The sequence below is a fragment of the Hemitrygon akajei genome, chromosome 8 (assembly GCF_048418815.1).
Source record: "Hemitrygon akajei chromosome 8, sHemAka1.3, whole genome shotgun sequence".
In the NCBI taxonomy this organism is placed as follows: Eukaryota; Metazoa; Chordata; class Chondrichthyes; order Myliobatiformes; family Dasyatidae; genus Hemitrygon; species Hemitrygon akajei.
The window spans coordinates 26,288,855-26,313,122 of record NC_133131.1 but is presented as its reverse complement, the minus strand read 5'-3'; the positions used below and the strand labels follow the sequence as shown (position 1 = coordinate 26,313,122).

The 24,268-nt window shown below is 42.0% G+C and overlaps 1 protein-coding gene across 10 annotated transcripts in view; it reads left to right on the top strand.

Annotated features, from left to right (window-relative positions):
- Positions 1-24,268, top strand: part of pitpnm3 (PITPNM family member 3) — a 626,734-nt gene that overhangs the window by 561,553 nt on the left and 40,913 nt on the right. For all 10 annotated transcript variants that reach the window (XM_073053476.1, XM_073053473.1, XM_073053474.1 and 7 more), the window contains 3 exons: positions 2,044-2,192; positions 8,292-8,408; positions 15,967-16,083. In XM_073053476.1, coding sequence (XP_072909577.1) covers positions 2,044-2,192; positions 8,292-8,408; positions 15,967-16,083 — 383 coding nt within the window. The remainder of the gene's footprint in view (positions 1-2,043; positions 2,193-8,291; positions 8,409-15,966; positions 16,084-24,268) is intronic.

Here is a 24,268-nt window from a genome sequence, read left to right as displayed (position 1 = left end):
ATCCACCTTTTTGAGTTTTGCTCTGATTTGATCTGCAAATCAGCCCACTGACTGCAGCTTTGACCTATCATCTGCCTGTCCTTCCTCAGAGTGTCACTACACACTTCATCGACTTGCATACCAACTGCCCAATTCTTAGCCCTATCACCATGATTTCCACGGCCCCACTAATTTAAATTAAAGCTTCCCCAATAGGGCTAGCAGACCTGCCCACAAGGATATTGGTCCCCCTTGGGTTCAGGTGTAATCAGTCCTTTTTGTACAGGACATACCTTCCCCAGAAGAGATCACAATAATCCAGAAACCTGAAACCCTGTGCATAGACCTTTGCCTATCACAGTTCAGTCAGTTTAAATCATGATGCAATATCCAGTGATTAGGTAAAATAAAAGTGCAGGTGTTGAATGGATGTGCAGTGATGGTCTTGCAGTTAAGTGGCTTGCTAGCATATACCTTGGGATTTTCTTGTGAATAATTATAATTTGGGTGAGATGGTAAAAGGTAGGGGGTGAGAGAGAAACTCTGCAGATCAAAGAGTTTGGGAAGAGAAAGAGGATCGAGAAGAAAGGAGCAGAAATATTTCGGCTGAATAGCAAACTGAGTAGATCAAATGTCTAGAAAATGAAATCATGTAGAATATAATCAAGTAGCCAATTTTGTCTAACCTATTTCTTGTTCAGTACATTGGCCAAAATGCTGCAAGTTTAGCAAAATGTCTATTCACAGTAACTATTAGAAGACAATATTGATGTCCAGGTGATTTTGAGCTGTGCTGTCATTCATATGGCTCTGACGAAAGGCTTATAAACAATTCAAAACTGTATTTTAAAATTTATAACAGCAGCATTGTAATCAGCTTCAGTTATACTGCTTCATAACTGCTTCAGTTTTATGTAAAATAGAGAGCAGATTGATCAAGCAAATTAAGAAATTGAAACATTGAAGCTGTTTTTGTTGCGATTGACTAACAGTGGTGGCCATTATCTACACGGTTTGGTTGATCTAAAAATTTAGAGACAATCTTCAGTCTCATCTCTGTGTCAAGCATCCAGTCAGGATGCCGGCAATATGATATAATCAATTATTTAGTGTCCTTATAAGCTCTAACTCTCTGGCAATTATTTTTAGCAAAACTAAATTTGTTAACATCTGTTTGGGCCATGACCTTGTAGGACGTGATATATCTATATGGCATGTCTTAGCAACCTCTGGAGATAACACTATGGTTAGCATTTTGACACCAATTCAATTATTAAACATTAATTCTTAAATATATCTGTTTCAAAACTGAGTTTATTTTGAAACAAGATCCTTTTTTGCAAAGCAGGTGGGGCAAGAGCAATTAATTGTGGTAGCTTTTCTGCTGTGTCCAGGATTTGTTTCCTGGCAAGCCATGCATTATTCAAATGTTTGTTGAGCTTGCACCATGAACTTAGGATTCCACCACCACCGGGTGAATCTGTCGATCAACTTTTGCACTCCAATATGCCTTAGGGAGTGTATTGGCTCTGCCAGTACATATGTTCGTCTGTGATGCAGAGGTCAACTTTGTTTCTATAATTCCAGCCGTCAGGTTCATTGCATATATTCTCAGTGCATTTTCTTTTATTTCTTCCCATGGTATGCCTTCTTCATGATACTCAGTCAGTCGTTTTTACAATTTCTTCCACAAATGCATTTCCATGGCTTTCCATTGCAGTTATTTTGGAGGAGCTTTTACATTTTAATATAGCAACTTCTGACAGAAGTTCTTGTACTAGTTGACTATTTTTGACTGGGGTTGCTACAGACATAAGATGAGGCCTTGCCTTTATCATGTTCAAATGATGTCACCTTTGATAGTGCAGTGCTCTCTAGTAGTTCACTGCGCTGACCGCTTGAATTTTTGAGCTCAGATCTCTGCCATTGGTTCAACCTATAGGCTTCTACCTCTGGCATTCTGTCTGAGACCTTTATTTGATTAATTGTGTTTACAGGGGGGCTGAGTTGAGGGCAGCGTGATATTGTGTGTGTTCATTAAAATAAAGTGTTTGTTTTCTACAGTTACTGCAAAGTGGTGGGGAACTAAAAGGATAGATTACGCACTGTACTGTCCTGATGCATTGACAGCTTTTCCAACTGTGGCACTACCACACCTCTTCCACGCCAGCTACTGGGAATCGAACGACGTGTTGGCATTTGTTCTACGACAGGTAACTATGCTCAGTCTTGAGAATTATTCTGAGTGGAGTCACGTCGAAATAGTTATCTTAAGGGCATAATGAAGGTGCCAAGATAGTGCTCCTGATGGAATTAGTTCAATGCGATAAATGTGATGCTCATACTCTTCTCTTACTGTTTGTTGTAAATACTGACCTGATTTGTCTCCCTAAAATACTCTAATCTCTCTCTCTCAAGCATGAATGGAATCCAGTCATCTGACTTGATAAAGATGACTGTGAGTGGCTCATTTATCCAACCAGGATCTTCTTCAGTAACCCAATGAAGTAGGCAGCGTTTTTGAGCTCTTCTTTGTTTGAAAAAAGATGATCAAACCATAACTTGGGGCGACATGACCAAGATGGACGCTATTAACAATGAATAAGAATGGGTATTTGCCAACTGATTGGCTAGTACAAGGGTGCATAATTTTAAGCCAATTGGAGGAAAATATAGGGGAGATGTCAGAGGTAAGTTTTTTATACGGAGAGCTGTGGGTGCATGGAATGAGTTGCTAGGGGTGGTGACATTAGGGATATTTAAGAGACTCTTATACAGGCATATGGAGGAAAGTAAGATGGACGATTATTTGGGAGGGAAGGGTTCAGTTGATCTTAGAGTATGTTAAAAGATCAACACTTCATAGGCCAAAAGGTCTGTACTGTGCTGTTCTATGATCTACACAGAGATTGAAATGTTGTTGGACAGTCAGTCATCTGATTAAAGAGCTGACCTGGTAGAATTTTAAAAGACTGCAAAAGATTTTAATTGGGTATATGGAGAAAAGTTATTTCCACCTGTAATATCTGAACTAAACATTTCAGAAATAAACTAGGTGCGACAGTAGCACTTGTGCTTTTGAACCCACTTCCCACTTCAATATGATTGTTGCTGATTGTCCAAATACAATACCTTGTACCAGCCTTTCTCCCTTTGCCCTAAGAACATCTAACCCCTCCGTCAATATATTTAATACTTTAGATTTAGCTCATTTTTTATGAAAAAGAACTTCACAGACTTGCCATTCTGTGGCAGAATAATTATTCTCACTTAATTCTTAAATAGCTTACTTCTTAGTCTTAAACTGAGATGCATGGTCCTAGAATCTCCACTTCTAGGAACATCTTTTCTGCCCTACTCCATCCAGTCTTGTCAGACTTCATGTTTCCATGAGATCCCATCTCATTCTGATCAACTTTAATATAAACTTAATTAATATTAATATGTCATTATATTAATATCTCATTAATATAAACTTAATATCTCTTTGTTCATTAGTCTTACCTTCCCTGCAATGAGTCGTGAATTTCCATGAACTCACTCTATTGGTCATTAGGTTTTTAATAGATCCAGTAGGAAATTTGAGAACAATTGTTGGGTTAAGAAAATGGTTAAAGTCTGGTACTCTATTGCAAAGGTAGGTGAACTGGGTAACGCTGATGCATTCGAGGGCAACAAGACAACTGTACAAAGGAGAAAAAGAACAATGTTAGGAGAAGGCAGTAAGAGTCAGCTTGCATAGACTATGAACACTGAGGGTTTTAGCGCAAGTGCCTGAACCTGAGCTCTGCTTAGTCATTACTATTTATATAATAAATGTGTTCACGCATAGAAATAGAATAATTACAATCTTTGTCTGCGTGACACCTGGTTTGGAATCTATCCAAATAGTGGAGTACCAATCCAGGACATGAGATCCGATCGTCCATCTGCAGGTCTGTAAGCCAACACCTTTTTTTCTGTTGTCCAGCAGAATCCCTGGTGGCCTGCTCAGTGAGTTAGTGTGTTGCAAGATGGAAGTCAGGAACCCCCTAGAGCAGGGGTTCCCAATACCACTAAGCAAGGGGTCCATTGAGCCAGAGCACCAATATGCTGAGCTGAGAGATTGGAAATATTTGTTTTTGGACCCTTAGCTTTATGCCAGTCATTTCATTTGAATGAGGATATTGATTTGGATGACATAACCATATAACAATTACAGCACGGAAACAGGCCATCTCGGCCCTTCTAGTCTCTGCTGACATAGTTAAGTATATTTTCAATTTTAATTAGCCTTAATGTTTCAAGTTAACATATACCAGTAAAAAGTCATCAACACTTAGCAACAGTTGCAAAGACGTTTGACAATAGCTGCTAAAAAGCAGTCAGTATTTCATGGGTCTTGACTGAAGATCACCATGGCATTGGGCCAAACTGTTTAGGAGACAATAAAGCTGCTGGACAAGAAGCTTCTAATATCGGTTAAATGGACCATGTGCCTTAATCTCCACTGAGGTGAAGCAGGGAGGGGTGCTAAATAGCAGCTAATCTGATCGATGTAATTTGAAGCCTGGTGGATTATGTTAAAATTGTTCCTATGGTGAATTTCAGATGCTTCCCCCCACTCCTCCACATCCAACCCCACCAGCTGCATATAAGACACCTTTGTTTTTTATTTTCCCCGGAGACAAGCACATAAGTCCACCAGATGGCTGTACAGGAGTTGGCAATGAACTTGTATCCAGATGGCAAATGTTAGATTGTGAGGTGTTTTCAGATTTACCTTTGGCAAAACATTTTCTCCATTGCTTCCCGTAAATCAGGATTGATACATGAAGCTGTTATTTCTAAGTGGCTTCTTACAAAGCTACAGAAATATTATGATTGTTGCACTGGCAAAATTGAACGTTGTAACTGAATTATTTTATTTTTTGTATTTGCTCAGCATATGATTAAAGTGCTAATATTGTCATATTAAATGCTAGCACCAGGAATGAATATTCCAGCAACTGATATGAAAAGTTCTCCAAGGGAACCTTGCTGAAACATATTGTTTCATCAAAATCACTAAATTTTAAAATAAAGTTGCTACTATTTAAAGAATATAAGAGAGCCTAAGATCTTCATTTAAAACAGGCTTTTATTTTTGCATTTTTATTCTGTTTCTACCTCCTGTTGTACATAGTTTTGATACCAATGTTTTCTTTCTCCAAAGACTTGGAACAGCCTGCAAAGGAAAATGATTGGCAGTGCCAACATTTTCTCCAGTCTGATTACCTGCAGGGATTAGTCTGTGCAAATCCCACCGGGCTGCTATAATTGGCTGCCATTGCCATCTTCTCATCTGATGTCATTAGGATTGTTCCTGTCATTGAGACTGGTTGTGAGGTCCCTGAATCCACTGCACACCTGGCCAGTGCTGTCAACCCTCAGCACTCAGCCCAACTCGGTCTGGCCTGTTGCCTGCCCCATGTTTAATTCATTGTACAGAGCACCCAGGAGCTGCGCTTGCATTGAATCAGAGCCTGGCACTACAGAGCCACATCCAGCTCGCGTTGCGTTTGCCCCGAGCTTCAGTCTAAGCCTGGATCTATTCCTGTAGGTTTAGAAATTTGACTGCCCCCTGGTCAGTGTTCCTGTCATCAGTGACTATTTCAGCTGCTGGACCTCCACTGTAATCTTCCTGGAGGCACGAAGCAGGACACAAGAGACCACACAGACCCCCACTTTCAGACTCAGCCACGGGGTCACAGTGGTAGTGCTGAGTCTGAATCGTAGAGGGGTGGGTTTAGAGCCCTGCGTACCGCAAGTGGCAAAAGAATGTATGAGCCTGGCGTGTTCATTTGTGGGGGAAGGGGAGTCGGGGAGAGTGCGTCCGGGGTCCTGCATTCTCATTGTAGGGGGTCAACGTGCTGAAGGTAGAAAATTGGGTTCTGGGGTAGATATAAGGAGAGGATCAGTGCAATAGGAGGAGGATGGGACAGCAATAGAGGTAAATACTTCATTCAAAATGCAGGTACCCTGGGCCAAAACTATACCATTGAGATCATAGTTTTCCTGGGAGAGCCAAACAACATGACGATCTGGCTCAGGTTCCTGGAGCATTCTGTGCCATGGAGATCTGGCACGGAAATCACACCAAAGTGCAGATAATACCCAGGCAAGAGAAAATCTGTAGATGCTGGAAATCCAAGCAACACACTCAAAGTGCTGGAGGGACTCAGCAGGCCGGGCAGCATCTATAGAAAAGAGTAAACAGTCAGTGTTTCAGGCCAAGACCCTTTAGCATGACTGGAGAAAAAAAAAGATGAGAAGTCAGAGTAAGAGAGGAGGAAGGGAGGAAGAAGTACAAGGTAGTGGGTGATAGGTGAAACCGGGAGAGGGGGAGGGGCAAAGTAAAGAGCTGTGGGAAATCGATTGGTGAAAAAGATAAAGGGCTGGAGAAGGGAGAATCTGATAGGAGAGGACAGAAGGCCATGGAAGAAAGGGAAGGAGGAGGAGCACGGGAGGGAGGTGATGGGCAGGTAAGGAGATAAAGTGAGAGAAGGAAAAGGGAATGGGGAATGGCGAAGGAGAGGGGGCGGGACAATTACCTGAAATTTGAGAAATTAATGTTCATTCCATCAGGTTGGAGGCTACCCAGACGGAATATAAGGTGTTGCTTCTCCAACCTGAATGTGGCCTCATCATGGCAGTAGAGGAGGCCATGGACTGACATGTTGGAATGGGAATGGGAAGTAGAATTAAAAATGGGTGGCCACTGAGAGATCCCGCTTTTTCTGGCAGACAGAGCATAGGTGCTAGGTGAAGCGGTCTCCCAATCGACGTCGGATCTCACCGATATAAAGGAGGCCACACCGGGAGCACTGGCTACAGTAGATGACCCCAACAGATTCACAGGTGAAGTGTCGCCTCACCTGGAAGGACTATTTGGGGCCCTGAATGGTAGTGAGGGAGGAGGTGTAGGGGCAGATGTAACATTTGTTCCGCTTGTAAGGATAAGTACCAAAAGGGAGATCAGTGGGGAGGGCAGATGGACAAGGGAGTCACATAGGGAGTAATCTCTGTGGAAAGTGGAAAGTGGAGGAGAGGTGGGGAGGGAAAGATGTGCTTGGTGGTGAGATCTTGTTGGAGTTGGCAGAAGTTAATGGAAAATTATTTGCTAGGCTTGCGGGGTGGTAGGTGAGGACAAGAAGAGCCCTATCTTCCTATGAGGTGGAGGTTGGATGTGGGGAGGACAGTCATGCGTGAAATGGAAAAGATGCGGGTGAGGACGGCATTGATGGTGGAAGGAGGAAAGCACCTTTCTTTGAAGAAGGAAGACATTTCATTAATCCTTGAACGAAAAGCTTCCTCCTGAGAGCAGATGTGTCAAGGATGGAGGAATTGAGAGAAGGAAATGGCATTTTTACAAGTGACAGGGTGGCAAGAGGTATAGTCCAGGTAACTGAGAATCAGTGTGTTTATAGAAGATAACAGTAGATAAGCTTTTTTCCCTAGAGACAGAGAGATCAAGAAAGGGGAGGGAGGTGTTGGAAATGGACCAGGTAAATTTGAGGGCAGGGTGGAAATTGGAGGCAAAGTTGATGGAGTCAACGAGCTCTGCTTGGGTGCAGGAGGCAGCACCATTGCAGTTGTTGATGTAGCGTAGGAGAAGTTTGGAAGTGACTGGAACCGGTCTTTATCACACTTCGCTCGAGAAAGAACAATCAGCTTTCAATTGTCCGGACAGCAAATATGTGATTGCATTTCATGTTTCCAGAATTGCCCTATGTCAGTGAAAATTAGTCAGTGTTCCTGTTCTACCTAACAGCCTGGTAAATCTAGGGTAATGGGGGCATTGCCTACCCAGGTTTTTATATGTTAGAAGAAACCAACAGATATCTATGTTGATTTAGGATCCCCACTAATGAAAATTTACATTGTGAGTAGGATTTACATAAGGAGGTCAGTCTAAAACACAGTTTAATGTTATATTTTGTGATGTAAATAATGAATCATTTACATATTCATGAAAAAGTATTCTGTTTCACTGTCTACAGAGTCCCATGCTCAACTTCATCTCTACATTTTAGCATAAGCTAATAAAGCTTGCTTGGAATACTGAGTGCAAATTAATCTCTACTAGTTAATCACCATTTGTAGTAGAAAAGTCTCTCTTCCTCCTTTATTAGAGCAACTTCTGTGTGCAGTGAATATGTGCTATAATAGCTTTCTGTATGGTTTATCAGTGAGGCTGCTGTAACTAACATGGGTTGTATGAGAGGTTGTACTGTGTCCTAGTGTGTGATACCAAGGCTCCTGTATTTATAGCTGAATTTTTCCATTTGCAGGTAATGAGGTATGAAAGTGTGAACATAAAGGAGAACGACAGCAAGGATCCATCCGCATGCAGTGAGTCAAGTCCTCGGGAGAAATGGCTTCGCAGACGAACACACGTGAAGCTCAGGGTTTGTGTCAATTGAGTTTGAATATGTAAAGAAGTGTCTAAGAAAATAACAGGCTATTGGCCCAGATGCTATTTGTGACCCAGTGTAGGTTTGTACATGACTATCACAGCTTTTGAAACAAACTGCAACACTGCCTCTTAATGGTCAAAAGCAGAAATGAAGAGATTGCTTCAGTTTATTTGAAGTAACACACACACACACACACACACACACACACACACACACACACACACACACACACACACACACACACACACACACACACACACACACACACACACACACACACACAATACTAGAGGAACACAGCATGTCAGGCAGTAGCTATGCAAAGGAATAAAGGGTCAACATTTTGGGCCAAGACCCTTCATAAGGACTGGAAAGGAAGGGGGAAGAACTCAGAGTAAGAGGGTGAAGGGAGTTAAACCTGGCCAATGATAGGTGAATCCAGGTGAAGGGGAAATTAGGTGGGTGGGGAGGATGGATGAAGTAAGAATCTGGGAGGTGATAGGTGGAAAAAGGTAAAGGGCTGAAGATGAAGGAATGTGATAGGAGAGGAGAGTGGACCATGGTAGAAATGGAAGGAGGAGGAGCCCCAGAGGGAGGTGATAGGCGGGTGAGGTGAAGAGAAGGGATTAGAAGGGAATCAGATGGGGAATGAAAAAAGAGAGAAGGGAAAGGGGAGAAAGGAAGTTAGAGAAATTGATCTTCATGGTGTCAGGCTGGAGGCTACCCAAACGGAATATAATGTGATACTCCTCCAACCTGAGAGTGGACCAACATGTCAGAGTAGGAATGAGGATTGGCAATCTTTTTGCAGTGTATCTTGAGTAAAATGCACTTTGTATGCTGATATCTACCCTGAGGACTGAACCAAAAAATTGTTTGAACAGTTGATAGTGTGCTTCCTACCCACAGCCTTGGAACAAACAGAAATCTTGACCAAGATTGCTTGAAATGTAAGATTATTCTGTACTTTTTCCACCTGTCACCCAAAAGAAATTCGTACCAGGGTAAAATATATTTTTACTTTTATATTTATATACTGTGGCATAGTGAATAGCACTACACTTTACAGTACAGGTAACCTGGGTTCAATTCCCTCTGCTGCCTGTAAGGAGTTTGTACCTTCTCCCTGTGACCATGTGGGTTTCCTCCAGGGGCTCCAGTTTCCTTGCACAGTCCAAAGACGGACCAGTTGGTAGGTTAATTGGTCAATATAAATCATCCCATGATTAGACTGGGATTAAATCAGGGGATTGCTGAGCAGCGCGGCTCGAAGGGCTGGCAGGGCCTATTCCGTGCTGTATCTCAATGAACATTAAATAAATAGATTATAATATAATATAATGTACAATTTTTTGCAAGATAAAACTGAAAAGTATTTTTTTCTGTAATGACCTTTGCAAAGTGGAGCTGACTGAAGGAAAATGACTATCTGGATGCACAGTTTCCGGGTTAATTTAAAGATTAGCACTCTTCCTTTATTCCTCCACCCCACTCATTTAACTCATCATCAGACCACTTCATGTTTAAAGCTGTCCTTAAACTTGATGAAAGCATATCCTCTTTGGCAGGGAATGTGAAAGGGAACATAATAAACAACATACAAGTGTGCGCCACTTAACGTCCATTCGGACAATGTCCGATCGCATATACGTCCGTAGTCCCGATCGGAGAACGTGATGTAGCGGACATAACCAATCTCGTGTATTGCGCATCTCTTGAGTGTAGTAGCGTTATCTCTCTGTTTAATTTTCTTTTGAAAATATTACCATAAAGTGCATCATGGCTTCCAAATGCAGCAAAACCACTCCTAGTGATAGCAGCAGCAAGAGGCAAAGTATATAATATGGTGCTCGCACAATGTCCAAATCACATAACGTCTGATTTCACAGAACGTATCGTGGACCTTAAGTGACGCATACTTGTAAATGAACGGTGAGAAATTGCATTGCTGTTAGATAGAGAGGAGTCTGGATATCCTAATGCATGATTTGCAGAATGTTAGTATGTAGAACGCTAGTATTAACAAAGCAACTGGAATGGTGATGCATTGGTCTAAAACAATTTAACACAGAGTGGTTAGATGTCCGTAATACAGGAATTTGCTGAGGCCACATCCGAGTATAGTCTAAAGTCTTCTTAAAGGAAAGATATTGATGCATTGGAAGGTTTACTCAACTGTTACCTGGAATGGCTGGGTTGCATTATAAGGAAAAGTTGGAAAGGAAAGACTTCTACCCACTGGAAATCAGAAGAATAAGAAGAGTGTTTGAGACATGCAAGATTTTGAGGGGTCTTGATAGGTTAAATGTAGAAAGAATGATCTTCTCGTGGGAGAATCTAGAATGAGGGAATTGTATTTAAAAAACAGGGGTCCTCCATTCAAGACTGAAATGCAATAAATTTTATCTTCCTTCTGATGATCTTGTGTTTTTGGATTTCTCTTCTTCAAAGGATGTTGGAAGCAGAGTTTCTGATTATTATGATTAAGGCAGGGGCAAGTAATTTCTTGTCATGAAAGAGGGTGGAAGGGTGGCCACATGCAAATGGGGATGTAGAATTGACATTACAGTCAAAATTAGCCGTGATCTTTTTAAGTGGCAGAGGAGGCTCTGTGAATGAAATGGCCGTTTTCTGTTCCTGATTATTTTTTTCCTGCAAATCAGTTTTTTTATTTTTTTCTATTATGATCCATTAGAAAGACTGTTTAGATGAATTTTCAATTTGTTTTTGTTTTGCTAATTCCAGGTCATATTGTAATGCACGTGGCATTCTAATAGATCTGCCTGATGAAGCCTGGTGGCATAAAGCCATTAAGTATAAATTCACTTAAGCTGTCTAATGTACTTTGATATATCATAAGCATTTTAGAGTCTTATTAATTTCACTAAAGAGTTCTTGTCTTGCCACTTGTGACTTGTGATGTTTTAATGGAAGCCTGCAAAGTGCATTCTCTGTTATGTTTAATATATAAATATCAACTTGTTTTCAAGTAGATATACAAACTTCTAAAAAAAATACTGCATTAACAAAACACACTCTTGTCTATTCCAATGGCCCCAACTCAGTTTGCTACTAAATAATTAGCAGCAAATAATCTAGAAACCAGAGACTCTTTGATTCTTCCCTGAATAGGTAAAATAATCTCTGGTCTGGTTTCCTTACTTCAGTACTTCAGCCCACTTTCTTTTTTTTTTGTTTATTGATGAGGAATTTCAAACCTTCATTTCCTTTCAAGGATGCTGAATGCCAAACTGAAGTACTGCAGATGTTGGAGACCTGAAATAAAAAATAAAGATGTGCAAAAATCACAGCTGGACAGGCAGCACTTGTGCAAAAGACCCAGAGCTAATATATGACCAGAGCAGATAAATGAGCTTATGTCTTGCCATTCCCCTTTTCTCAATTCCCCTGTCTCCACCACATCTCCCCTCAGGATGAGGCTTTTCATTCCAGAACTAAGGATATGTTGTCCTTCTTCAAAAAAAGAGGCTTTTTTTTTCTTCCACCACCAATGCTGGCCTCAACTGCATCTCTTCTATTTCATGCACGTCAGCTCTTACCCCATCCTTCCGCCTCCCCACCAGGGATAAGGTTCCTTTTGTCCTCACCAACCATCCCACCAACCTCTGTGTCCAGCACATAACTTCTGCCATCTCCAGTGAGATCTCACCACCAAGCACACCTTTCCCTCCTTCCCACTTTCTGCTTTCCACAGGGATCACTTCCTACATGACTCCCTTGTCCATTTGTCCCTGCCCACTAATCTCCCTCCTGGCACATCCTTGCAAGCGGAGCAAGTGTTACACCTACCCCCTACATCTCCTCCCTCGCTACCATTCAGGGCCCCAAATAGTGCTTCCAGGTGAGGTGATACTTCACCTGTGAGGCTGTTGGGGGTTATATACAGTGTTTGGTGCCCCTGGTGTGGTCTCCTGATTATCAGTAAGACCTGACGTAGATTGGAAGACAGTTTTGCCGAGCACTTACGCTCCATCTGCTGGAAAATGTGGAATCTCCCAGTGGCCACCCATTTTTATTCCACTTCCCATTCCCATTCTGACCTGTCAGTCCATGGCCTCCTTTACTGCTCAGATGTGGCCACACTCAGGTTGGAGGAGCACACCTTATATTCCATCTCAGTAGCCTCCAACCTGATGGCATGAACATCGATTTCTTGAACTTCCCGCACCGCCTCCCGCCTCACTATTCCCCATTCTCATTTCCCTCTCTCACCTTATCTCCTTGCCTGCCCATCACTTCCCTCTGGTGCTCCTCCCCCTTCCCTTTCTTCCGTGGCCCTCTGTCCTCTCCTATCAGATTCCCCCTTCTCCAGCCATTATCTCTTACACCAATCAACTTTCCAACTTTTTACTTCAGCCTTCCCCCTTCCTGGTTTCATCTATCACCCACTACCTTGTACTTCTTCCTCCCCTCCCCCACCTTCTTGCTGTGACTTCTCATCTTTTCTTCCCAGTTCTGGTGAAGTGGCTTAGCCTAAAATGTCGGCTGTGTACTCTTTTCCATAAATGCTGCCTGGCCTGCTGAGTACCTCCAGCATTTTGTGTGGTAGTATTGATTCAAAGTTACCTTGCCCATAGGATGTGGAGGGTTGTGTCAGATGGAGCATTTTCTGCCTGGAGGTCAGTAACCAGTGGTGGTCTGCGGTGACCTGTTCTGGGACCTCTGTTGTTTGTGATTTTTTTTATAAGTTTCCTGGATGAGAAAGTGGAAGGGTAGGTTAGTAAGTTTGCAGATGCTACTGAAGGTGGTAGGATTGAGGATGATGTAGAAGGTTGTCATAGGTTGCAGCAGGACATTGACAAGATGGAGAGTTGTGCTGAGAAGTGGTTGATAGTGTTCACTTCCATAAAAGTGTGGGAGGTTGAATTTGAAGGTAGAATACAGAGTTAATGGCAAGATTCTTAGCAGTGTAGAGAAACGGGGGATTTGGGGTCCTTGTCCATAGACTTCTCAAAGTTGCCATGCAAGTTGATAAGGTTGTTAAAAAGGTGTATGGTGTGTAGGCCTTCATTTGTCAGGAGACTGAGCTCAAAAGGCACGAGTTAATGTTGCAGCCTGATAAAACACCCGTTAGATCACACTTGTTTATATACAAGTTTATATACAGCATCTTGGTAAACCAAGCACATCTTTCCCTCCCTACCCCTCTCAGCTTTTCGCATGGATTGTTCCCTCCATGACTACCTGGTCCACACGTCCCTCCCCACAGAACTCCCACCTGGCACTTATCCTTGCAAGCGCAAATGCTACACCTGTCCCCACACCTCCCCCCTTACCACCATTCTGGGCCCCAGAGAGTCCTTCCAGGTGAGGCAACACTTCACCTGCGAGTCTGCTGGAGTTGTCTATTGCATCCGGTGCTCCCGGTGTGGCCTCCTCTACATCGGCGAGACCCGACGCAGATTGGGGGACCGCTTCATCGAGCACCTCCGCTCCGTCCGTCACAATGGACAGGACCTCCCGGTTGCCACCCAGTTCAACTCTGCCTCTCATTCCCATCTAGATATGTCCATACATGGCCTCCTCTAATGCCATGATGAGGCCAACCTCAGGTTGGAGGAGCAACACCTCATCTACCGTCTGGGTAGCCTCCAGCCTGGTGGTATGAACATTGAATTCTCCAATTTCTGGTAATTCCCTCCCCCTCCCCCTTCCCCTTCCCCTATCCCAAGTCCCTCTCTGCCTCTCTCCCCTTTCAACTTTCTGCTTCTTTATCTCTACAGTTCTTTCATGCTTATCCCCTCCTCCTCCCCCCTTTATCTTTCCTGTGATTGGTTTTCCACCTGGAGCTTCTAGGCCATACCCCCTCCCCTATCTCTATTATTGGACTTTGGCCCTCTCTTCTTCCCCCCCCCCCCCATTCCTGATGAAGGGTCTCGGCCCGAAACTTTGGCTTCTCTTTTCTCACGGATGCTGCCTGACCTGCTGAGTTCTTCCAGCGTCGTGTACGTATATCTAGGTAAATTTCGTCTGCACCCTCTCTACAGGTTAGTGTTAATTTCTGGTTGCTTTGTTATAGGAAGGATGTGGAAGCTGTAGAGAGGGTGCAGAGGAAATCTACCAAGATGCCACCTAGATTAGAGAGCATGTCTTATGAGGAGAGTTTGAGGGAGCTAAGGCTCTAGGAATAAAAAAGGTGACTTGATAGAGGTGTACGGGACAATAAGAAGCATACTTCAAGTGGATAGCCAGAGACTTCATCACAGGGTAAAAATGCCTCGTACAAGAAGACGGAATTTTAAGGTGATTGGAGGAAAGTATAGTGGGGATGTCAGAGCTATGTTTATTACACAGAGAGTGGTAGGTGCATGCACTGCTCTGGCAGGGGTGGTGGTAGAATCAGCTACATTCAGGACATTTAAGAAACTCTTGGACACATGGATGATAGGAAAATGGAGGGCTATGTAGGTGGGAATAGTGAAATTGAACCTTAGTGTAAAGTCAGCTCAGCGTTGTGCTGCTGTGTTCTATGTTTTATTCTTTGGATAGACCTGGTAGTGAATCTTAGTTAAACAATTCATACCACACATGAATCCAAGAAGCCCATTCTTGTGAAATTCAAACTGTAGCGAACTTATTTATTAAAATACTTCGCTTATTTCTTAGGTGTTATGGTTGTGTTTTGAGAAATTCATGCTTTGAACAACATTTAAGTACAAACGGGTAAAAGGAATGAAGGTAGAAAAAAAATCAAACATTTCTAGTTACGACGCCAGGTTTCTGACCCGACTCTCTTGATAACCCCAAAGATTTGCTGAATATTTCCAGCATTTTCTGTTTTTCTTTTAGATTTCTAACATCTGCAGATTTTTTTTGAATTTTCATATATTTACTTTACTTATTCCTGCCTGGTATCTAGCTCCCTATGCCTAAATACTTTTCTTTAGCTTACTGAGCGATGGAAAAGTGGTGATCTCATATGTCATGTGCAATGTGAGATGACCTCTTTTTCACCACCACACCCTGCTTTATATCCCACCCAATCTCCTGGGTAAGTGGGAGGATCACAGAATTAACAGTTCTCAGAGGCCCCCCAGACCAATGGTTAAGTTTTTGCAATTTTAATTTTATACCGTTCAGTTCAGCCCTCTTGTATTCCACAGATGATGTACATTTGTTACAGAGTTAAACTACACAGAAATTGGCTCTTCAGCCCACAATCAAGCACCAATTTCTCATTCCCTGCATTCTCCTCATCCACTCCCGAAATTCACCTTCACCTGCACACTCGGGGCAAGTTACTGCGTGAAATAAATTGCCCCCCTGCCCCAACGTACATGCCTGGGGGGTGTGGGAAGAAGTAGGAGGACCATGACGATGCCCGTGTGATTGTAGGGAGAATGTGTAGTTTCCACCGGAGTGAACAGGGTCACTAGGATGGTGAGGTAACTCCATAAGCTATGCCACTGCACCTTCCTGCTTTTGCCCAAAGAAGAATTGCATTCTGCAGACTGCCTGATCAATGATGTGTCAAGAGAGAACATTGTGCTTAAAAATACACGTTTTCAAATTCTGTTTCTTTTCCAAGAATGTCACAGCGAATCACAGAGCCAATGATGTCATCGTGGTGGAAGGTATCCCTCAGACGCTGGTGGGGAGGTTTATGTATGGTCCTCTCGACATGGTCACCCTGACTGGAGAAAAGGTACCAATAAATTTGATTGTCTGGTGTTGAAAGCTGTCCCAGTGTTTGCTGCAGCCCTGTAAAATGTGAGAAATGAGTGAAAATGGGAGTGAACTTCAAACAACTTCAGTGCACTAGAACATTATGAGTTACAATGCAAGCATATTGAAATACCTTTACATATGTTAAATTACAAAGCAAATAAAGCATTTAATAATATGAGAAACGCTTAAAAGTGAGTTTTTGAAATAGTAGCCTATCTGAAAGTCTTTTTTTAAATTGCCAAATTCTCAGCTGAAGCTTTGTGGCTATTCACTTCCATTGAGCTCAAAGGGAGAATCCTGTGCACTGCCCCTCACGGGGTGCAGAGTGGCCCCAGCAAATTCATAAGCAAAGTGTACTGCAGTTGCTTAAGTTCCCCCTAGCAGTGAACTTCACGATGAGCTCTGTGCTAGAGGGCTGCTTAACAGTAGATCACTGAAATAGTGGGACGGTCTTGAACTGAGGGGGGCATGGTTGTAACATAGTTAAAAGGGGCGGCAAGGCAGAGTAGCAGTTAGTGCACTGCTTTATGGAGTCGTGATCATGGTTCAATTCCTGCCACTGTCTGTATGTTATCCCCATGGCAGATCGGTTTGGTCCAGGTGCATTGATTTCCACCCACATCCCAAATGCATGCAGATTAGAAAAGCTTAGTAAATTGTGAACATACTATGAAGCGGCTGGATGCATGGTCACACTTACCGGCTCATCCTTGGACAGAGTTGTGTTGAAGCAAATGATGCATTTCACTGAAATGATGCGTTTCAATGTATATATATATTTTTAAAAGTTTTTTAACTTTATCTTTAAGATAAAAGAGCAGACATTTGAAACTAAGGTACATAGGATATTTCTTGTTGCAGAATATGATGAATGTCTTGGAATTTTCTATCCCAGATGGTTGTGGAGGGTTTTTCAGAGGGGAAAAATATCAATCTTTGGAAGCTTGGGGATTGAAATCCTTGAGGCACAGAAGAGTTGTTGAGCCCTAGGCAGGTTGGCCTGGTTGTCTTGAATGGTGGTGCAGCTGTCAATAATGGTGACTTATGATGGCAAAGGTGGACAACGTGCCATTATTACTCTGTCCTGTCAGAGCCTAGAAGAGGGTTTACTGCAGTGGGTAAGGATAGGTATCATTAAGGTATTCTTGTGCATTGCAAAGATGTCAGGAGCCTGCTTGATGGCTGAAGTAAGAAAGTGCAAATTTGCAGAAAGACTTCTTTTGAGAAGTTACTTTGCAGATCAGTCTATGCCACTAATATCCAAACACAATCCATGTAATTATTCTTAATGCAAAGTATATGTCATCATTTTCTTGCTGATTACATGGCACCTGTGAAATTGCCAACTTGTGTAGTCATGTCGTGTCAAGTGTAATCACTCTTCCAGCATTGACTGCATAATCACTTTCAAAGCACAGCCTATATGCACTCTGTGGGCACAGTCCTTTTAAACATTGTCTGAGCACAGGCCGTGTAATCTATCTGAGTACTGGCTGTGTAACCACATACAGGGTATCGCCTGTGTAATTGGTCTTCTGTCACAGGCTACATAACCACACTCCAAGCACACAGTGGTGCTAGAAAGATTGTAAACCGTGTAGAATTTTCTCTATTTCTGCATAAATATTACCTAAAATGCAAACAGATCTTCAAGCAAGTCCTAAAACTAGATAAGGACAACCTAATTAAATAAGTAACACAAAACAATTATAGTTGTTCACTTATTTATTGAGAAAAATGGTCCAATATTCCATGTATTTGTTGGAAAAAGTATGTGAACCTTTGCTTTCAGAAACTGATGTGCCCCCCCCCCCCCACCCCGTGTAGCAGTAACTTTAACCAAAAGTTTCTGGTAATGTTGATCAGGCCTGCACGTCAGCTTGGAGGAATTTTAGGCCATTCCTCCTTACAATACTGTTTCAACTCTGGGATGGTGGTGGGCTTTCTTGCATGAACTGCTTGCTTTAAGTAATCCACAACATTTCTATAGGATTAAGGTTAGGACTCTGACGCGGCCATTCTGAAACACAACTTTTCTTCTTTTTAAGCCATTATGTTGTTAATTTACTCTTGTCTTTTGGATCCTTGTCTTGTTGCATTATCCAAATTCTATTAAGCTTCAGGTGACGAACTGCTGCCCTGACACTCTCCTGTAAAATGTCTTGATCCAATTTTGAATTCACTGTTCCCTCCATGATTGCAAGTTGTCCAGGCCCTGAGGCAGCAAAGCAGCCCCAGGCCATAATGCTCCTTCTGCCATGCTTCATAGTTGGGATGACATTTTGGTGTTGGTGTGCAGTATCATTTTTTTTCTCCAAATATAGAAATGTGCACCTTTGTCAAAAGAATTCAACTTTCATCTCAACTGTCTACAAAACACTGTCCCAGAAGCATGGCAGAACATTCAGAAGGTCTTTTGCAAACGTGAGACGTACAGCAATGTGTTTTTTTTTTGGAGAGCAGTAGTCCATGGTGTCCGTCTATGAACACCATTCTTATTCAGTGTTTTTCTTATAGTGGACACATGATCAGAGACGTTAGCAAGTTCTAAACATTTCTGCATGTCTTTTGCTGTTACCTTTGGGTTCTTTATCACCTCCTTCAGTGTTGTTAAGAAGGCGTATGGTGTGTTGGCATGCAACAATCATGGGATTGAGTTCAACAGCTGTGAGGTAATGTTACAGTAATATAAGACCTTGGACAGACTGCACTTGGAGTACTGTGCTCATTTCTGGTCACCTCACTACAGGAAGGATGTGTATACTATAGAGAGAGTGCAGAGGAGATTTACGAGGATGTTGCCCGGATTAGAGAGCGTACCTTATGAGAATAGGTTGAGTGAACTTGGCCTTTTCTCTTTGGAGTGACGGAGGATGAGAGGTGACCTGATAGAGGTGTATAAGATGGTGAGGGGCCTTGACTGTGTGGATAGCCAGAGGCTTTTATTAGGGCTGAAATGGCTAACATGAGGAGGCATAGTTTTAAGGTGCTTGGAAATAGGTACTGAGGGGATGTCAGAGGTAAATTTTTGCACAAAGAGTGGTGGGTGCATGAAATGTACTGCCGGCGGTAGTGGTGGAAGCGGATACAAGAGAGTCTTTTAAGAGCCTCTTAGATAGGTACATGGAGCTTAGAAAAATAAGGGCTACGTGCTAGGGAAATTCTAGGCAGTTTCCAGAGCAGGTTACATGGTTGGCACAACATTGTGGGCTGAAGGGCTTGTACTGTGAAGTAGATTTCTATGTTCTATGTTCCTTCAGCATTGCATATTGTGCTCTTGGTGTGATCTTTGCAGGACGCCCACTCCTAAGGAGAGTAGCAACATTACTGAGTTTCACCCATTTGTGGACAATTTCTCTTACTGTGCACTGCTGAATGCTCAGGTCTTTAGAAATGCTTTTGTAGCCTTTTCCAGCTTCATGCATCTCTACAATTCTTCTTCTAAGGTCCTCTGAAAGTTGTTTTGATTGAGGCATAGTGCACGTCAACAGATATTTCTTGGGAAGAGCAGTAACCTGACTTCACGTGTCTTTTATTATAGGGCAGGGCACTGCTATGACCCACACCTCCAATCTCATTTCATTGATAGGAACACCTGACTCCAAATAGCTTTTATAGAAGGCATTGCCCCTGAGGTTCACGTACTTTTTCCGACAAATGCATGTAATATTGGATCATTTTTCTCAATAAATAAATGAACAAGTATAATGTTTTTGTGTTATTCATTTAATCGAGTTGTCTTCATCAGGTTTTAGGACTTGCATGAAGATCTGATCACATTTTAGGTCATATTTATGCAGAAATAGGGAAAATTCTACACTGTTCACAAACTTTCTAGCACTACTATAGCCTGTGGAATCACTCTCAGGGCATTATCTGTGCAATCACTGTTGGGGTGTTGAACATGTAATTGCATGGTCTGTATAAACAGCCTCCTGGCAGGACGTATGCAATTGCTATGTGAATACACACCCTGGCCTTAACTTATGTATCATGCTCTGCTTCCTCTTTCTGGAAATTTATCTCAATCAAAGTTCCCAAAACTGTGATACCCCTTAGAATGATTTATTATTATGAACTATTTTGGAATTAATTGAAGCACCTGAGGCTTGTTGTGACCAGTTTTTGTCAGTAAACTTACTTGTTTTGAAAAAAACTTTTAATTTTTGTAAAAATATAATCGTGATGTTATAAAAGGCAAGGAAACAAAGTTGCTGGAGTAATTGATAACAGAAGGTTGTGCTGAAAAGTTTACAAATGGAGGAAGGTGAATTGTGATATTCTCCGTGAGTGGATGTGGGGCTACTGTTCATTTTTTTAAAGCTACCGGTATATACATGGCCTAGACTCACAGGTCAAAACCACTGCTTCTAACTTTTTGGATGATATGCAAGTTGACAGTATTGTGTATATTGAGGAGGATTATGATAGATGTATGACATGTTGATGTAGCAGATGTATATACGTTAGTGGATTGGCAGATGAAGTTTAATACAGACAAATATAAGGTAATTATGCATTTTGTTCAGAAGAGTAGGCAATATATAATAAATAAGCAATGTAAAGCCCGTCCTACCATTGAGCAGATCTGCATGAAGCGTCGCAGGAAAACAACATCGATCATCACTACCCAGGTTCTCGCTGCTGCCGTGAAGAAGAAGGGTCAGGAGCCTCAGGACTCACACCACCACGTTTAGGAGAAGTTATTACGCCATCAAACATCAGCCTCTTAAACCAGAGGGGATGACTTCACTCAATTTACTTGCCCCGTCACGGTATTGTTCCCACAATCTATGGACCCCCTTTCAAGGACTCTTCATCTCATGTTTCTCAATATTTATTGCTTGCTTGCTTGCTTGCTTGCTTATTTATTTATTTATTTATTTATCTATCTATCTATCTATCTATCTATCTATTTATTATTTCTTTCTTCTTGTATTTGCACAGTTTGTTGTCTTTTGCACACTAGTTGAACACCCATGTTGGTGCAGTCTTTCATCGATCCTATTATGGTTATTATTCCATTATAGATTAATTGAGCATGCTTGCAAGAAAATTAACCTCAAGGCTGTATATGGTGATACATACACACACACACACACACACACACACACACACACACACACACACACACACACACACACACACACACACACACACACACACACACACACACACACACACACACACACACACACACACACACACACACATAATAAATTTACTTTGGACTTTGTATATTAAATAATACAGTCCTATAGGGAAGCTGGAGGAGAGGAGCCTGTGGATATAACTGCATTGATCACTTACATTGTCAGGAAGGTTGAGAAAACAGTCAGTAAGACATACATAATTTTACCTTTATCTAAGTATACAAACAGGGATATCATGCTGATCCTCTATAAAACATTGATATAGCCTCAGCTAGAGTGCTGTGTTCAATTTGAGTCAACAGTCCATAGTAAGGATGTGTGGACTTCAGGAAGGACACAGAAAATATTTATGAAGATGGTTCTAGGGATGAAAGAGGTTGGGACTGTTTACTCTGGAGATGAGAAAGCCGAGGGGAAATTTGGTAGAAACATATAAAATGATGGGGGATCTGGGCAGAATGGATGGTGGAAGTTTGTTGCTAAAGATGAAGGAGTTTAGGAATAAAAGTCAAAGTTGTAAAAATGAAGAGAGATATGAACAAAAACTGTTTTATATTATATTGTCTAGAATACGCAAGATCCACTGCTGTAGAGAAGGGCTGGAGGACAGAACCAGAGGGGACACAGTGTACACAATTGCTGAAGGCCTTTGTGTGCTCTCACCCTGATTCTACTGGATATTGACCAATGTATGCCTTCTCTCCTTTTGCCTGTCATGCCTTTCTAACTCTTGATGTTTATTTAATAAAAACCTGTTCTTCTGATTCTTGTAATGTTTATTTGACCCAGCATCCACAATCTTCAGGTTTTCTAATTGAAAAAATAATTTTATGAAAAGTTGCTTCCAGATTGTTCTCCTAGATCACAAAGCTACAAAGAATAAAGCGCAGGAGGAAGGCCTTGTGTTCATGGTTGTTCAAGAACAACCAAGCTAGTTCCTGTCCCTTGTGTTCTCCCCAATGCCCTGCATTTGCTTTCAAGTACTTATATAGTCCCCTGGTATGCCACAGGTCGATCTCCTGGCAAGGTATTCCAAACCCCTGTCATTCACTGCCGACCTCTCCAAGCACTTCTACTTCCTTTCTCAGTTGCCCTCATTCCATGCTCTCTGTTTCTTGATCTTTACGTCAATGGGAATTGTTTCTCATTCTGTCTTAAATCTTCATATTGTTTGTGACAATTTGTTCATTGCTCTCTCGGCGGTCTTTGTAAGTCCTCTCTGAAGTTTTTGTATCTTCTCTCTGGGTGGGAACTGGCTAAACTTAACCCAAGACACATGCACTTCTGAAATCTAGTTACCTTGACATGAAATAATCAGCAACCTTTTGGTTACTTTTTGTTACTGGTAGAGGCACACTTCCAGAATCTGCAGAGTCTTCAGAAATGATATAACGATTCAAACACAAAATGCAGATTGGTCTCTATTTTCCCAAAGTATTTTTGATATGTTTAGTGAAATTGTTCAGTCCTGGAGATGACTCCCATTATGTTTTCTATTCCAATTATTTATTTATTTAGCAGTACAGTACGAATAGACCTTTCTGGCCCTTTGAACCATGCCACACCAGCAGCCCCTGACAAACCCGCTTAACCCTAACCTAATCATGAGACAATTTACAATGACAGATGAACCTACCCGGTACCTCTTTGGACTGTGGGCGAAAACCAGAGCACCCGGAGAAAATCTACGCATCTATGGGGAGGATGAACAGAGACTCCTTACAGAATGGCACTGGAATTGAACTCTGAGCTCTGGTACGCCCAGAGCTGTAATAGCATCATGCTAACTGCTACTCTATTGTGGTGCCCATTTTACTTAATAATTTTATATAATTAAATCATTTAAAACAGAGTGAAGGAGCGGTACAGCAGTTAGTGTATGTTCTATGGATCCAGAATCCTGTCCTCGGGTGGGGTCTGTGTGATTATGACGGTTTCTCCCATGTTTCCTGGTTTTCTCACAATCCTCAGATGCCTATTTTAAATTGCACTTTACTGCAGATAAAGAGTAGAAGTATAAAATGGATATTGATGAGCTGTTAGAGAGGGAGAGAGAGAGGATAGGAAAAGGGATATGGGATTTTTCCACTGGGAGACCAGCAGGGACCCAGTGGGCTGACCTTGTGTTATAAAACCTCATGTTTTATAACCTCGTTATAAAAAATAAGAAATCCAAAACAGGCCAACCCCCGATAACAAGTGGGTTTTATTTTTACAGACATCTATAAGTTAATTTTGGCTGTAAGACAGAAAGTACACACAAATATCTTGAAATGGTAAATATATCTCCATAGTATTGTCATCCAAAACACATGAGACACATTAAAAAGAAAAAATTGCTAAAAGTGGAGAGAGAAAGAAAACTCATTCTGCTATTCTGCCTGACCTTTCACTCTCATTGCGGATGGTGAGATCGGCCACGCTTCCATAGCAACAGTAGCCCAGCGGATATGGATAGGCAGGCAACAAAGACATTGAGCTTAGACCATCAGTCACACGGTTCCAGGTGGGGTCACCAGGCAGGCCGAGACTGTGTAAATTCAACCTCTGAAGTTCCCCAAAACTGAGCAGAACGAGAGACTATCTCAATCATCTCTCTGCAGAGCAAAATCAGTGGGCTGAGTCTTGTGCCCCTATGTCTTATGGTCTAAACTGATGGGCCAGAATGCAACGAAAATGTTTCTCCAGAATGGGAGTCCAGGACAAAAGGCAGCACTTCAGACTGAGATGAAGAGAGATTCCCTTACTCGGAGGGCGGTAAACCTTTGGGATTTTAACTCCAAAGGGTGTTGAGGCTCAGACACTGAGATCATTCAAAATAGTGATCAATAGAGCTTAAGGGAATCAAGAGATGTGGGCTTTCTACTAGAAAGCAGTGCTGAGGTAGAAGATGGTCAATAATCTTATTGAATGTGAGAGGAGAGCTGAATGGCCAGATGGTGTGTTATTGTTTTTGTTCTCATGGTTATTGTTCAAAGTTGCTCCCTCCTGTCACTGCCAAATCAAAAG